At 59.0% G+C, this 15,943-nt stretch overlaps 1 protein-coding gene across 4 annotated transcripts in view; it reads left to right on the top strand.

The window, feature by feature from the left end:
* The first annotated feature begins 622 nt into the window (after window positions 1-622).
* Window positions 623-15,943, top strand: part of PAX2 (paired box 2) — a 90,018-nt gene continuing 74,697 nt past the window's right edge. For 2 of the 4 annotated variants that reach the window (XM_080643235.1, XM_080643232.1), the window contains exons 1-4: window positions 623-842; window positions 11,221-11,331; window positions 14,860-15,025; window positions 15,744-15,941. In XM_080643235.1, the coding sequence (XP_080499361.1) occupies window positions 818-842; window positions 11,221-11,331; window positions 14,860-15,025; window positions 15,744-15,941 (500 nt within the window). In that variant the 5' untranslated portion in view covers window positions 623-817. Of the gene's footprint in view, window positions 843-8,867; window positions 8,907-10,013; window positions 10,182-11,220; window positions 11,332-14,856; window positions 15,026-15,743; window positions 15,942-15,943 lie in introns of those variants that run through there. The other 2 variants (XM_080643234.1, XM_080643233.1) reach the window with 2 other exon arrangements.

Raw genomic sequence — 15,943 nt, 5'->3', positions numbered from 1 at the left:
ATACTGTGGGATGGTGTGGCTCAAGTGGGTGGTCATGTGATTGTGGCAGGAGTTTGGGAGGGCTCTGGTCATTTTCCCCTCTCCCTGAGGCCGCATCATCTCCTCAAGGCAAGGACAACCGGATTTTTCCTTTTATTCTGAGTTGTCGTTTTAATGCAGAGAAGGAGAGCTGAGGGACTTAGGGAGCAGTTCCACAATGTATTGGTGACAGGAGGTCCTGTGTGGAGGAGAAAGTTGGGGTGTGTGGGTAGGGATCTTGGAAACTGAGGCTGAGACCCGGGTGTGTGTGACAGGCTGTGGAGCCTGATGAAGGAGAAAATCAGATGGGGCCAATGCTGTGAGTCACCGGGAAGGGGACCTCACAAAAGTGGGGAGTGCATGAGAGTATTGCAGACGCCCCTGCGTTTGAGGCTGGAGACTGACGGGGAGCGCTTGTCACAGTGAAGAAGGGGTGGGGTGAGAGAGCGCCGGCGTCTAGGCTGGGGAATTGGTCTTTGGGTGCCTCTGGCAGCGCGGGAGACGCTTGCCTGAGGCTGGCTTGGGGCCTGGGGGCGTGTGCGCGCGTGTGCGGGGGCGGAGAGCCGGGGGGCTCCCCCGCGCGTGGCTGTGCCTCAGCGCGACCGGGTGTGTGAGCGCGGGCAAGAGCGGAGCGCACTGCCGAAGCGGCAGGCAGCCTGGGTTATCTGAGCCGCTCAGTCTTGGGTGGCTGCGCCCAGATCTCGGGCGGCGGCGGCGGCAAAGGAGAGACGCTCTATCGGGGCGAGGAGGTTCGGAGAAGCGAGACCCAGGCCCAGACAGCGGCGGCGGGGAGCAGAGCATGGAACAGCGCTCTAGCCGGGCAGGTGAGAGCCAGGGGAGACCCGTCAGCGCCGTAGGCCAGGGCGTTGACTGAGAGGGATGGGGGCGGCCGCGCCAGGGGCGGACTTCACTCCCCCCCCCCTCTGTGCTTGCCTTGTGGGCCTCTGTAATGGCTGGGGACTGGGCTCTGGGCGTCTTCCCCACTGGGGCCTCCTGGGCTTTCCCGCCCACTGTTCTCTAAATCTACTTAAAACTTTCCATCCGAAAAAAGTGAGTTACAACTTCTCTTGGTCTCTTTACAGAACCTGGCATTTCCTTTCCGTTGCGCATTTAGGACTTTATCTTTCCACTTGCCCTCGGTGGAAATATTTTGCACAACTTTCTCCAAGTTGGGAGCACTGGGAAGGCCTTAGTTTCTAGTGGGAACTGCTTATGGGTACGCGTGCATGTGTGCTGGTGGATGGGGACTTGCTGTGTGCACGTCAGTGTGCACGTGTGTGAAGGTTTTGAGTATTTGAGTAGGAGCCAAAGTGTAAGCACTGGTGTGTGTGCCTAACACGTGTGGCGAGAAGGCTCTGCCCTCCCCCCAAATAAAAAATTCAAGGGAGGCCTGGGACTAGGGGAAAGATGGCAGGCCCCAGGGGACCCAGGTGGGGAGAATGTGAAGCTGCTTACCCAAAAAGCGAAGGTTGTGGAGGGCTTCTCTCTCTCTCTCTCTCTCTCTCTCTCTCTCTCTCTCTCTCTCCCTCCCTCCCTCCCTCCCTTCCTTTCCCTCTCCTGACAACTCAGCTCTGTCTGCCTACTAGGTGCACTGGTGTAGTTCTGGGTGGGAAGCTAGGGACCCAAGTTTAGTTTTAGATTGGAGGGGGGCAGAGGAGAAGGTTGGATCAGGTTTCCAAGAGTTTTCCAAATAATTCCACGGAGGTCAAAGACTAACTCTAGCCTCACTCCTCCCTTTCCTCAAACCTTCTTCTTCCCCTCACACCCCCGCCCCAACGCAGGTTCTGTTCTTTCAGCTGATAATGCAGTTTCCACCCTCAGCATCCCCTTCCTCTAGATTCTTGGCCCACAGTCCCTGGGTTGTTTCCATTTCCCCTTGGGAATGGAACTGGGCCCCCAGGAGTGTCAACCGTGGCCTCCTGGGCTTTTAGGGCTCTGGGCCACCCCTCTGCACCAGAGGTTTAAGTAGGGAGATCAATAGCAAACAGTTGTAATGATCTAATTAATTATGGCAAAATTAAAAGCGAGTACAAAATCAATCTCTGATGGTGTTGAAGATGGAATTCAATTGAGAGCCCATCTGTGCACCCCCTCGACCGTATAAATATGCAGCCCAAGGACAGATCTAATGGCTGGGCCTTTCTGGGAACCTCTCTCCCCCACTTCCTCTACTGCACAGGGCTTCTCTCGCCCTCACTCTATCTGGATCTGTTTTGTCCCCTGCCCCTACTCCTCCTTCTCGCCCTGTCCTGTCTGCTCAGCCTTCTGACACTCCAACTTTTCCATTTTCCCCTTTGAAAGGCAGCTCTCCCTGCCTTGCAGGCCTGGGGTGCCTGGACCTGCTTCCCACCCCCAGAAGACGGAGCTTCTCTACAGCGCCTCAAGGAGAAGGCTGAGCGGTGGGAAGGGAGGGGGGGCATCCTTAACCGCTGATCAGGGCCCTCGTCTCAAGTTTCCTGGTGCTCGGGACACTCCAGAGGGGACCAGGGCGCTTACCCAGTAGCGGCTCTCCCGGCTTGCCGGACAGAGCGGCCAGGAAGACTAGCTGCGCATTGCACTCCCTTCCCCTTCGCTCTTTTCCCCGCTTTTAAGGGTGGGAGGATCGCATTCCCGCCAGTCGCGGTTTGGGGACGGGCCTGAGGAGAGCTGTTTCTCGAGAAGGAAGCCGCTGTTCCCATTGATGAGGCCCCGCCGAACTCTGGAGTCTTCCGCCCTCCGAGCCGCCTTCTCTCTTTCTCTGTTCACTGCCCCCTCCCTCCCCTCTGCCCTCACCTCTTTCATACACAAGTCTGGTTGGGGCACAGCTGCCCGGGGGCCTCGCGTCGCCCTGACGGCCCCCGCGTCCCTTTCGGCTCCATCCAGCTAGTTCAAAATGACAATGACACATGCGTGCGAGCGCTACTGCCGCAGACGCCCTGGCGCAACCGCCGCAGCCGGGTTTGCGAAGGATGCGGGTTTTATTTAGTGTCGCTGAGCCTGTTCCAGAGCAGCGAAATCCATCAGAAAAGGGGGGAGGGCAAGGAGTCGGGGAGAGAATCAGCATCTAGATCAACTATGGTCAGACCACCCAAACCCCCAGAACCATAAACACAAGACCTTTACTTCATGTCCTTCCTTTTACTCTTTTGGCCTGTCCCAGCTGGCTCTCAGGCTCCCTGTCACCGGCCCCCTGCCTCTCTCTCCTGGAGCCCTGCGCCCACTTCCTGGCCCGCAGTGAGTTCCCAGGGTTCTTGCTGCCCTCCGAGACCCCTCCCACTCCCTGGTCCCGCCGCTGGGCTCTCAGAGCCTGGGGGAGACACAGCCGGACGCCTCCCCGCCCTCTTTCGCCAGGCCTCCTCACCCCGTTATTAATTGCTGTGTTGACCTGCAGGATTGATTGGCGGCCCCTCCGGATGAGGCTGCGAGGCCTTGGCCTCAGAGCAGCCGCGCAGCCCAGGGCAGCGGGAGGAGGGGGAGGTGCTGGATATGGGTCCTGAGCTCCTAGCTCAGCCCCGCCTGGGACACAGCTGTTTGCCTAGACACCCTTCTCCACCCCACTGACACACACTTTTTACACACCCTTACAACACTCACACACACACACACAATCCCCTCACCAAGGAGACACAAGAAATTCTCCTTAATTGATTTAGAAATTGAAAGAGGTTTCCTCCCTACATTAGTCAGATTCTTCGATACATTCGTTAGCCGCGGGTCTAGACCTCCTCGCCCGGCCAGACGTGGCGGATTGAACTGCTAGGACCCGGGCATTATTCTGACTGAGATTTACTTTGCATCTTTTTCCCCCCAGGAACAGTGACCGAAAAGTTATAGATTCCTGGATGCGGATAACCCTTACCGTCTCAAACCAAAGCACTTTTCCCAGAAAGAGCCAGTGCCCTGACTCCTGAGAGATTCGGTTCAGCCCTTTTGTTTCAAGTTGTGTGTGTGTGTGTGTGTGTGTGTGTGTGTGTGTGTTGGGGGGGGGGTGGACGACTCTGGACCGCAAAGGGTGGAGGGCGGAGGCTTGCAGCCGCTGGGGCAGGGGTCTGAGCCTACAGCGAAGGACTTTCCCCAGCCTCCCCCGCCAGCCTAACGCGGCGCGCGCTTTTGCGTTCTCTCTCTCTCTCTCTCTCTCTCTCTCTCTCTCTCTCTCTCTCTCTCACACACACACACACACACACACACACACACACACACCAGCCACAGCAACACTTCCTGCCCCGACCCCAGGCCACAGACCCACCGGCCGGAGCCCAAGCCAGGAGTGAGCCCCCCGGACCTGGGCTCCAGGCTAGAGTGGGCGGAGGCTGCAGGAGTAGATTAACCTCGGCCGGTCCCCCGAGAGCCCTCTTTTCCTTGGTTCTCTCCCTGTCTCACCAGCCCCTCTCTCCCCCGTTTCTCCCTCACCCCTCCGCTCCGGTCCTTTGTCTGCGGCCACTTCGCGACGCCAAGCAGCCCATACCCTCCTGGGCGGCCCTGCCCTTCGCTTCCCAGGGCCGTAGGCGGGTCTCCCCTTCCTTACCCGCTCCCGGCTCGGGCGCGTTCTCCGCCTGCTCCTCACACCCGCACAGCTGCTGGCAGAGGAGAAAGGGAGGGCGGGCGCCGCGGATGGATCCGAGAGTGGATTTGGTGCTTGCTCTCAACTCCGGGACAACTCAGCCCGCCGGGCTTCTCCCGCCCCTCTCCGACTGTTCCTTGGCGCTGCAGAGCCCAGCGCCCTCGCCTGCCTGTGGCCCCTTCCTTTCCTCGTACTCTGGCCGTGGCTATTTCGCTTCCTCTGATCAGCTCAGCCTCTGGAGTTGCGCTCCCCCTGCTTAGCACCGAGTTCCCTTTCGGCTGCCCCTTGCTACCGCTGGCCCCCTTACTTCACAACGTGGACTTGCCGGGTAACGCCTGGGACGTCCAGGGCCCGCCGGCACTGTCTCCCTGCACCACAGCCAGGTTAGGCTGAGGGCTCCAGGCCTGGCTGAGAAGAGGGTTAATCATTACTTGGGCACCGACACTCAGCCTCACTTGGACTCTCTCACCCCGGCTTGGGGAGGAACCTGGGAAGGGGTACTTGGCCGGTCAGGAATCTCGACTTTTCCCAAATTAGCTTCTGCAGGCCTTCCAGAGACAGGTGCCTTCTCCATTCCCTCAGCGCCCCTTTCACGTCCTTTTCTTCCCCGCCACTCTCCCCCTTCCACGCCTCCCCTTGGCCAGGCCTCCCCGCACCATCTCATCTTCGCTCTGGCTTTGGCAGGTTGGCTGCAGGTCCTGGGAGGACCAACTTTCTTTGTTTGGAACCGGACTGGACGGGGTTTCCTTTCCCAAATTTCCGCCAATGGGCCAGCTCCTCCCGACGGTTTTGGCAGATTGGCCCAAAGGGGACCGCGCCAGAGGCCACAATTAACCCGGCTGTTCGGGTGGGGGTGGGGGTGGGGGTGTTGAACTGATCCTCAAGCAGCTGTGCTAGTGTAGTGGGGCAGGCGTGCAGGAAGAAGTGGTAATGGAGGAATGGCAGGAAAGAGAGAGAGCAGGGTGGGAAACATGTTCGGGGTGTGGTGTGGTAATTGGAAAGGAAAAAATTCTGAACGGGAAGGACCCAGGAAGGGAGACAGTGAGGGATCTTCTAGTTACCTCTATAGGGTAGAAGTTGTCTGGGAAATACCATCCCCTGCCTTGCCTAAATGCCCAGGTCCCTCCCTTCCCTCTTTGTGCAAGGTTACGGGTTCAGAGAGCTAGGCACTTATGCCTTCATCTACTATGGAAATGTTTGGCTTTTTAAATGCTTTCCTATTGGCTAGATCCACAGAGTAGGCAAGCCAGGTGTCATTATCCCTATTTCACAGGCAAAAAGACTGAGGCTCAAAGAGGCAAAAGGACGGGGCGGGCGGTGGCTGCTGCCCCTTCCCATGGGCTCTGGGGTGAGTGGTCCCTTTAGCAGTGCAGAGGTCCATGGATGTCTGGGTGTGGGTGTGTGTGAAGGGACAGACGGTGTCCAGGTTTGACCAGGGCCTCACTGCGCAACCCCCCGCCCCTCCCCCAGCTTGTTCTTTGCTGGGCAGAACCCTCCACTCCTAGTTTAGACCTGTCTTGACTATTTTTTTCTGCTCCCCAGTCCGGTGGCCCACAAGCGGCAGCCCCCTGGCAGGCCCGTGCCACTAAGAGGCGGCTTTGGTGGCCAAGTGGCTTGCATTGTCGTTTCCCTTCAAAGGGGCTGAGAAGGGCCGGGCAGGTCGCTAGGACCTCTAGTCAGAAGAAGCCGGTTAGAGGGGGAGGGTCCGGGGAGGATAAAGGCGCAGCACGTGCGCCAGCCGCCACAGGACCAACAGACCGAGAGGGCGGGGCGGCCTGTACTCTGGCCCCCCGGGCTTCACGCAGGGAGCCCAAATATCGGGAACAAAAGCAGGAAAAGAAAAGTGAGAGCAGGAGGGAGGGAGGGAGGGAGCAAGGGAGGGAGCGAGGAAGCAGAAATTAGGGGGTCTTAGATGAAAAAAAAAAAGTAGCTTTAGGGGGAATGTGCCGTGGAGTGTGAAATTGCAGCCCATGGTGCTCCATATTGTACCAGAAGCTCTTCCAAAAAAAAAAAAAAAATCCTCCAACGTGACCAGAGGGCTAGGAAGGGGGAGGGGTGGGGAGAGAATGGGGAGGAGGAGGGGAAAGGGCCGGGCAGGAGCTGGTCAGGCCGAGCAGGAGAGGGGGCCAGATGCGTGCGCCCACTGCGTGGAATCTGATCTCCCAGTGTGCGCCCCGGGTGCGCCGGGACCCTTGGGGCGAGTGGGCCGCGGGCCGCCCCGGGCCTTGGGTTGTTAGACGAACTTTTTTTCTTTTCTTTTTTGTGGAGGTGATGACTTCCAAAACTGGGAATAATTCAGAAAAGGAGCTCAGCTGCGGAGCTGCCGCTCTGCACTACCCTTTTATCTTCCCTCCTCCTCTCTGCTTCTCTTCCCTTCGGACTAGTTTTCCCCCCATCGGTTCTAAACAGCTTCTTTCCCCCCTGAACTTTAATGCATTTAATTTGGTCCTCGCTGTGGGAAGCATTTCCTAGGGAGATACATTTAATTTCGGAATTTCTAATCCCCTCCCTGAGAGGCCGGGCCCTGGCTCCCCTCGCTACTCCCCAGGAGGCCTCAGGAGTGGAAAAGGGAAGGCAGGCCCAGGCCAGCAGGCTGGGGCACCCCTAGGGGGCTCCCGTACCCCGAGTCCCCCCAGACCAAGCCACCTTCCCAAACTTCTGGAGGTGGGGTGCCTGGGCCACACCGTTCAGGGCCCATCCTGCGGAGGGGAGGCAGCCACACCTCTACTTTCCCTCACCCGGGTGGAAAGCCCTGGGTCAGGGACTGGGAAACTGGAAAATGAGCAGAAGGATCTCCAAAGAATCGGTGCAATTGGGGGCAACAGACAGGGTTTCCATGAGCCCATCCCTTCATGCACAATCTGCCCAGAAACCCAGTTGGGAGTTGGGGTGCTAGTTGGGCAGTTGGTTTGGCTTGAGGGTCTGTGTGTGTGTACATAGTAGGGCTGATAAAGGAGCTCAAGGGGGACTACTGTCTCCTGACACCTACACCCTAGCAGAGCAGGCACCAGACAGCCGGAGACTCAGGCAGCTTTGCTGGAGGAAGGCAGCACGGGTGGGGGCTCTGGGCGCCAGGCAAGCCTGGCAGGGAAGGGAGTGGAGAAGGCAGAGGAATGGAGATCCACAAGGAAGATTTATTGGGCAGATCAGATGCACAGAGGCGGCTAATGAAGCAAATCCCGAGATGGGTATCAGAGCAACTCCCCAAAAGTTTATTTGCCTTTAAATTTCCGCAGGGAGGCGGGCGCCTTGTTTGAAGTGTAAATGCCCCTAGGTTGGGGGGTGGATGGGCCGCTTTGAAAACACCAGAGAGAAAAGGTTCATTTAGAGGCAGACGGAAAAGCAACCAACCCTGACAGGTCGGAGCCCCGGTTGTGTTTGGGGTTGGGTTGTTTTCTTTCTTTCCCTTTCCTTTTCTCTTTCCTCTTCTTTCTTCTTCCCTTTCTTGTTTTTTCTTCGCTACTAGGCTCTATAGAAGAAAAAAGGGAAGGACAGGAAAGGGAGCATCAGCGGGAGAGGCCAGCCCTTCAGCCTGGAGACCTAGGAGAAGGCAGAGCCTTGGCTAAAATCACTAGGGAGCAGGGCTCTTTGACTTTCTAGACCCTGGACGGGCTGGAGCTAAGGAGGAAGCTGCCAGGGCTTGGCCTTCGGGAGGCTGACCAACTAGTGTAGTGCTGGACGGAGAAATGGTCCCAGAAGGGGCTGAGGTGAGGTGGGTGGGACTCTGGAATCTCAGGGGCTACCTGGGAATTGGACTATCATGGAAAGGTCTTCACTTCTTAGGGGGTACATGTGTGTGAGAACAACTTCCAGCATACTTGGTGCGTTAAGTCCCCTTCTTTACAAAAGGTGGAAGTGCCTCTTGCCAATGCCTGTTGTCTGCACCCACACTTCAACATACGTGTAACATAGGGATGTGTCCAGCTGGTTCTAGAAAAACCTGAATCTATGTGTGATTCTGCCCACAGTCTTGTTCCTCCAGTAGTTCAGGCTCTCAAAGACAACTTCCTGGACCAACACAGGGAGATGGGAGAGAAGGGCTCCCTGAGTTCTGAGCTCCTTTCAATAAGGATCTTTCCTCAATGCCCCCCAAACCCCAATTCTGGGTTAATTACGTCCCTGAGAAAGCCCGGCCTGTACCAACTAATACCACCTAAGAGCCTGTACTTCCAGGCCTTTCCCTTTAGACTGCAAGAACTCTGGTTTTCCTTTTTCACCACCCACACGAAGTTAGTGCGTGTTCGTGGGTTTTGAGACCAAAGCAAACCCGAGAGCGCCATCTGCAGGTCTCCAGAGGAAGAGACTGACCTTCAGGGCTGGACCCTGCGTCTTCAACCTCCCGCCCTAGGTAATCCGCTTGGCCACCGGAGGGAAGTGGGGTTGGGGGCTGCGAGGGAGGAGGCAGGTGGAGAGGGCGTTTTCCTCTCAGAAGTTACTTAGCAGGTGGATTTAGGGGATCGGGCTCAGGAGGATCTAGGAAGTAGGGTAAATACTAGGATCCCAGCAGACCCAGTCCCCTAATGAGTGGAGGCTCAGAAACATGTCAGGCTGCGCCTGGCCCTAGCCCCGTGAGAGAATTAAGAGCGCCCCCCAAAACCTGGGTACAAGAGGCCCAGTAGGCGTTTCCTCCTGGCTGAGACGGGTGAGTGTAGCCCTTCTGTTAGCGGCCGCCTGGGCTCCGCCTGCCAGCGGGACAGCCAGTCTGCAGGCAGGGGCCAGAGGAGCCCTGAGTCCGGGAGGCTGGAGCGCAGCGCGGGCTTCCCTGAGCCGCCCTTTCACAGACCCAGGGAAGCGGGGGGAGGGAGTGAAGGAGGGAGAGAGAGTTAAAACATCAGCTGAAGTGCCAAGATGATTTATGAGACGAGGGAAAATATTTCATAAAGATCTCCTGGATATTCTGTACTTAACCAGTTAGGAGACAAAGGGCTTCTCCTGCCTGGTGCGTGCAAGCGAGCGGACCCGAGCGAGCGAGGGAGCAAGTGCGGACGAGGGCTGCGGTGGCTGGGCCGGCGGCTCCGGCAGGAGCGGCCCGGCCGAGCGCGATGCGCCCCCTGTGCTAGCTCCGGATCCGCGGATCTGGCAGCGGGCGGCGCTCAACCTTGTTCGCAGCCTCTTCTCCCCAGCCGGGGAGAGCAAGCTTTGGTCTCCTGCGTTCTCTGCCGCCAGCGACCGGTAGCCCCGCACGGTCTCCCTCCCCAAGCCCTCCTTATGGGTCACCCCAGGTTCCAGGAGCCGAGTCCCCGGCTCTCCCACGGTCCGTTGGGTCCCGCTGAAGCAGGCGGGTCCTTGTCTTAGGTGTCCACCTCGATTCTAAACCAAGCGCTCTGGGTGCCCAGACCCCACGGGCAAGGTGATGAGGGAAGCCCTACGCGCAGCCGCGCGTGGGATGCGAGCGGACTAAGTGCCGGGCACTTTGCCCCGGAATGAGAATTGGGGGATGCGTGGGTGGGGAGGTACCTCAGGAGGGAAAGGCGAAAGGGAAGGACCAGAGAGAGGAAGGAAGAACCAGGAAGGAACGGAAGGGAACTCAGAGCGGAGAGTAGGGGGGTTAAGATTAGGGATGCGGACCCGGCTCGGGGCGGCGCGGCCCACGCGGGCACTGGCCGGCGGATGGCAGGGCTGGGTGAGTTGGGACTTGCAGCCAGGCTTCCGAGCACTCCGTGGCTCTCTGTGGATGCCTGAATATTCATTACACTGGCCGCTCTTTATCCTTATCTAACGTTTATCTTATCGGCGAGTTTCGTTTCTCAGCGTAGTTTTAATCCCGGGCTCCCCTTCCCCCTCCCCCTGGCCCGCTTCCCTCCCTCCATCTTCCTTCGCCCGCTGCTCCCTCCTTCCTCCCGTTTCCCCCTCTCCTGCCCTCCCCTTGCCGGCACCGGAGTGACAGGCGCGGGGCCCTCCTCGCCGAAGCTCGAGGCTCCGGCGCTAGCGAATCACAGAGTGGTGGAATCTATTGCCTTTGTCTGACAAGTCATCCATCTCCCAGCGCGGGGAGGGGGAGGGGGTCTGGAGGGGACTTTGCAGCTTTTAGAGAGAGACACACCGGGAGCCCGGGCTCCAGTCTCTGGCCGAGTCTTCTCGCAGCCGCAACCCACCTGGGGCCAGCCTAGAGCTGCCGGCGCCACTCGGCTCCTTCCCTCCCGCCCGGTCCTTCGGCCGCCTCGGCGTGCGCCGGCCTTTTCCGGGGGCGGGGGCCCAGCTCGCGCTCTCCCCTCCCGAAGGCGCCCGCTCGGACATCCCGAGGATTGCTACTTCTCTGCCAACTTCTCCAACTCACCGGCACTTGGCGCGGCCCGACTCCCCACCCGGCGCCCTCAGGCCACCCCAACTTCTCGCCCTCTCCGACTGCTACCTCTCGGATGACCGGGTTCCAGGGGAACTGAGCGAGCCGCCTCCCCCTCCCAGCTTCAGCCCTGGCCGCAGCGGCCGCGCGCGCCATGCGCCCCCAAATCCCCTCGGCCCGGCCCGCCGCCTCGGGGCCGTTCTGCTGACCCACCAGCCCCGACGGTGGGAAGTTGCGGCCACTGCGGTTGCCAGTTCCAGCCGGCCAGGGAGGAGTCCCCGCGGGGAGACCAGCGCGGCGTCCCCCGCCCCCGTGCGCCCCGCCGCAGCTGGGCGCCCGCTCACCCCCACCCCCAACCATCCCCCCTTTTCTCCTCAAGTCCTGAAGTTGAGTTTGAGAGGCGAAACGGCGGCGGCAGCCGCGCTCCTCCCGCTCCTCTGCCTCCCCATGGATATGCACTGCAAAGCGGACCCCTTCTCGGCGATGCACCGTGAGTACCGGCGCCCGGCTTCTGTCCCACTCAGCTCGGGGCTCCCCGCCCCAACCTGGTTCCATCCTGGCGCGGCCCTGGCCTCTGGTGCTCATGTCTCATCCTGGAGGCCACACGGGCTTCTCCCAGTCTCCCCTTTCGTTCTTCCTCTCTCATTTCCCAGTGTTTCTAAAGCCTTCCGTTTCTCTCCTTCTGCCTCCTGTCACCCAGACTTCTCCCTCTGCCTGCCTTCCTACTTTCCCCGGTGCCCGCCGCCTACCTTCCTTCCTTCCTTCCTTCCTTCCTTCCTTCCTTCCTTCCTTCCTTATTCCTTCCTTCCTTCCTTCCTTCCTTCCTTCCTTCCTTCCTTCCTTCCTTCCTTCCTTTCTTCCACCTGCTCCTTGTGAAGTCGTGGGTCTACACCCCATCCACACCAGAAACCCAGTTCCCTAGCCACCCTCCTACCCTGGGCTGGGGGACTAATGGGCGGGCTGTTTTCAGGGTTTGGGTTTTCTCTATCTTCTGCCTCTTCCTCCCTCTCCTCCCTCATCTCTACCTTTCTCCCACTCACAATGTGGTTGTCCAGGATGAGACTTGGAGCATCCGCAGCCTCAGTGTCAGGACAATCAGGCAGAAGAATATGGGGGTGGGGTGCCCCCTTCTGACCCTCAGCTCCCAGTATCTCCGTGTTGCCAGCCCAGCCAAGGCTGCTTATGGGCTGGTTTGAAATACTTCCTTTTCTTTCCTGTCTCCCACCTCTCTCTTTCCCCTTCTCTTCTCCTTGAGTTGGGAGTCTGAGACTGGCAGGATGTGGGGTCATCTTTCTCCGCCCCACCCCGGGAGATGCTCCAAAAACAAAGACAGGTTCCAAAGAGAAACTGAAGTCCGTAAGAGCCGTAATAGAGGAGCCTTCCAGGAGGCACCTGGGCAGAGCAAGGTTCTGCTTCTAGTTCTGGGGGCTCCTGACCACCTCACACTCCCTGGTGAGGACGGTTCAGCCAGTGACCTGGCCAGCGTGTAGGCAAAGAGGGAGAAAATATGGGGGAAAGAACAAAAGGAAGGCAAATGCCAAAGTGGAGGAGAAAGGAGAGCGAAATCAAAACATGGGCAAGCGAATAAAAGAGAAAACAGAAAGAATGTGACCAAAAAAGAGGCGAGGAGCAAAGAAACAACAAAAAAAATAAGAAAAGGGAATGATTTTAATTAAATTTGAATTTAATTCATGTCATGTGTCTTTAGCTTGGAAAACAATTCAGAGATTTTTCCAGGCTTTTTAAAAAGATAAATGGATCCTAAATAAAAACATCTCCTTGTAGATTAATAATTAAGGATGATTTGTAACTTTTCACAGGGAAACTTTTTAGAACTAGCTTGATAGATGTTTTGAATAAGAGAGCCCAGAGGAAGAGCTGAGTTTTTCTCTAAGCACACATTTAGCATTACAGGGGGCGGGGGGAGCTTTAAAAAATACCCCTTGGATAAAATACATTTTCCTAAATAATATCCAAGCACAGGAAATCCGAGCCAGGAGCCTTGAGCTGCGGCGGGTCTCCGCGAGCCAAGCCAGAAATCCAGGCTGCTTTCCTAAGGGAGTGAAGCCGGGTCTGCACGCGGGCTTCGCCCAGCCCGCCCGCCCGCTCCTCGCCGCTGCCTCTGCTCCCGTTCTCCTCTCTGGCCGTTCCGAGGGGACCCGCCGAATCCCGGCCGCCCACGGGGGGCCACTTTGAAACCTGAAGGGGAGCAAGGCGAGCTGAAGGTGATCGAAGGAAGGGAGAGACGGCGGCGGCGCGGGCGGCGGACTGGCCCGCAAGCAGCCGCAGCCGGAGCCGGCGCCGGTGGCGGTGGCGCATTCCAGGCCCGACTCAGCGCCGGCTCCGACCCCGGACCTGGACTCCCGCCGGGTCCCCTTCCATTCCCACCCCTTAGATTGGGGATGAGGGGCCGGGCCCAGAGCCCGGGAAGGCTGAATTATTCATCTTTAATCTGCCCGCAGCTGCCGCCTTTTCAGACCGGTAACGCGAGTTCTCCCGGGGCCTAAATTATTGATGGTTGAGGTTTGGAGGGCGGGGAGGGGTGAGGAGTGGGGCTAGAGGCAGGGAGACCAGCGGAGATGAGAGGGTGAAATAAGAGGTCCCGGCCTCCCCCAGCCTCCAGATCGGAGACCTCTCCCCAGGGGTTCTGCGCCGGAGCTCTGGATCCCCCCAGAAGGGGCCGGGAAAGAACCGAGCGGGACGCAGACGTCCCCGCTTTCTCCGAAAGAAAGTCGCCTGAGGCTAGTCCGGCAGGGGCGGCAGGTTGACCGCAGGGTCCGGCCCAGCCGGCCGCTAGAAGTCTCTGGGCTGGATTGATCAGTCACGCGGCTGCGGCTGGATCGCTCTGAGCGCAGGATTTCTAGACCGCGTTAGGCCAGGGAGAAGGGGAAGCCGGCGGTCAGCGCCCTCGGGCCTGGCATCCGGAAACCACCTGGGCTCCGCGGTTGGCAGCCCGAGCAGGAGTTTGGTTGGAGAGTCAGCGCCCTCCTTGCCAGGCAAGCGACCGCCCTGCTGCGCGGTGTCCGGTGGGCTGCCAGGTCTGAGAGGTCAGAAGGATGCGAACTGGCCCAGGCTGGCTGCGCAGGGTTCTCCGTGAGCCCTCAGCTCGCCGGGGCGACCTGTACCGGGCGACCAGGGCAAGGCGGTGGGCCCCGAGCCTGGTGCAGCGGCCGCGGCCGAGCCATAGCAGCCTGCGCTCTCCCGGGCCACTTCCCGGACACGCCGCTCACCGCTGCCTCCCTGTCTGAGCACGGCCAACTCGGCCCCTGCCTCTTCAGCCTTCACTCCTCCACCTGGCTTTCTTTGAACTTTAGACAGTAGGGAGACGAGAGGATAGAAAAAATAAAGGAAAGGAAAACTCGATTAAAAAGAACAACAGAAAACAAAAACACAGAGAAAGAGGTAGGAAAACTCCAATCCGATTAAAAATAAATACTAGGGAAAAGGTAAAGAGCAAAAGGGGAGTGTCAGGGACTTAGGGATGTCCCTGTGTTCAGAGCCCTTATGTAGAGAGTCACCGGGACTTAGACCTCCAAAAGCACCTGCCTCCAAGCACATCGCCCCGCACACACGGACCACTCCATCTTGCCTGCGGCTCAGGCGGGGATCCCACTCCACGCAGGTTCTGTCCTCTGTCCGGCCCTTCCTTCCTTCTACATTCTTTCCTGCCGGCATGATTTCCCCCTCTGCTGTGTTTCCCCTTCTCCCCTCCTGTCTCTTGCCCTGCATCTCCATTCCTTCGCTTGCTTTCTCCCTTGTGTCTCACTGGTCTCTGAGCCGGTTCTTTCCCAGCCCTCCACCCAGCGAACATCTGCACCTCCGCATCTCTACCAGCCCGCAGGTTCCAATCCCCAATCCCCCGTGTTGTGGTCTTGCGGCCCCCATTCTCCCGAGGCTCCGGGAACATGCCCCTCTGCCCTGCCTGCTCCTTTCACAATTCCTGGGCCGAGGACCCTGACTAATGGCCGGTCCCTGCTGTATGTGGGGTGTTGTGTTTTTTCTTGTCTCTCCCCAGCAGGGCACGGGGGTGTGAACCAGCTTGGGGGGGTGTTTGTGAACGGCCGGCCCCTGCCCGACGTGGTGAGGCAGCGCATCGTGGAGCTAGCCCACCAAGGTGTGCGGCCCTGCGACATCTCCCGGCAGCTGCGGGTCAGCCACGGCTGTGTCAGCAAAATCCTGGGCAGGTGAGGGCCTCGGAGCTGCCCCAGGGAGACACCCTGCCTCCTTCCCCCATCGGCCCTGGGTCTCCAGTCCGGGGACTTGGCTAAAAGTTGAGGATGCCAGCGGGAGAGGGAAATGCCCCACTGGGGAGATCTGGAGAGCTGCCCTTTTGGAGAAGGCGCTCAGGTGGTGGCTGCAGCCCCAGGAGCGAGGGTGGAGCAGGGTCATCCAGCGCCTGCCCCGCTCCAGGGTCCTGGAGGGGAGGCAACCTGATTCCCATCTTCAAGAAGGGGGACCGGGATGCCTCTTCTAGCAGAGTTATATGGACTGGGGGACTGGAGGAATAGGGGGAGGAGGGAAAACGGACCCCCAAGAGGAGAAAAATAAGCCTTGGGGAAGTGGAAGGAGGGTCTTGGTTCCCACAGGGGCTCGCTCTAGGTGGGAAAGGGCTGGAGATGGTGCCTTAGCCCTGGTCTGCCTTGGGGGCCTGGAAGCTCTTCCCAAATGAAAGGTTGGACTTTCACTATTCGGGCTCCCTCACTGGAGGGAGTGTCCCCTTGCCCACCCTCTCATCCTCCGTTGAGTCCGCCACCCTAGCCAAGCGCCCTCTCAGCCATGCTGGGCCTTTTCCCCTGTGCCGGCTGCTCTGGGCAGGAGAGTGGCTCAGCGTCTCTGGAACCTACAGCCCCCCTGCCCCTGCCACTGCTGATTCTCGCTGACCCGCCGGCCTTCCCGGCGCAGGTACTACGAGACTGGCAGCATCAAGCCTGGAGTGATAGGCGGTTCCAAGCCCAAAGTGGCAACGCCCAAAGTGGTGGATAAGATTGCTGAATACAAGCGACAGAACCCAACTATGTTCGCCTGGGAAATCCGCGACCGGCTGCTGGCCGAGGGCATCTGCGACAATGACACAGTGCCCAGCGTCTCTTCCATCAACAGGT

The sequence above is a fragment of the Plecotus auritus genome (assembly GCF_963455305.1).
Source record: "Plecotus auritus genome assembly, chromosome: 9".
Classification (NCBI taxonomy): Eukaryota; Metazoa; Chordata; class Mammalia; order Chiroptera; family Vespertilionidae; genus Plecotus; species Plecotus auritus.
The sequence above is the reverse complement of the archived record's forward strand: the minus strand, read 5'-3'. Positions and strand labels throughout refer to the sequence as shown.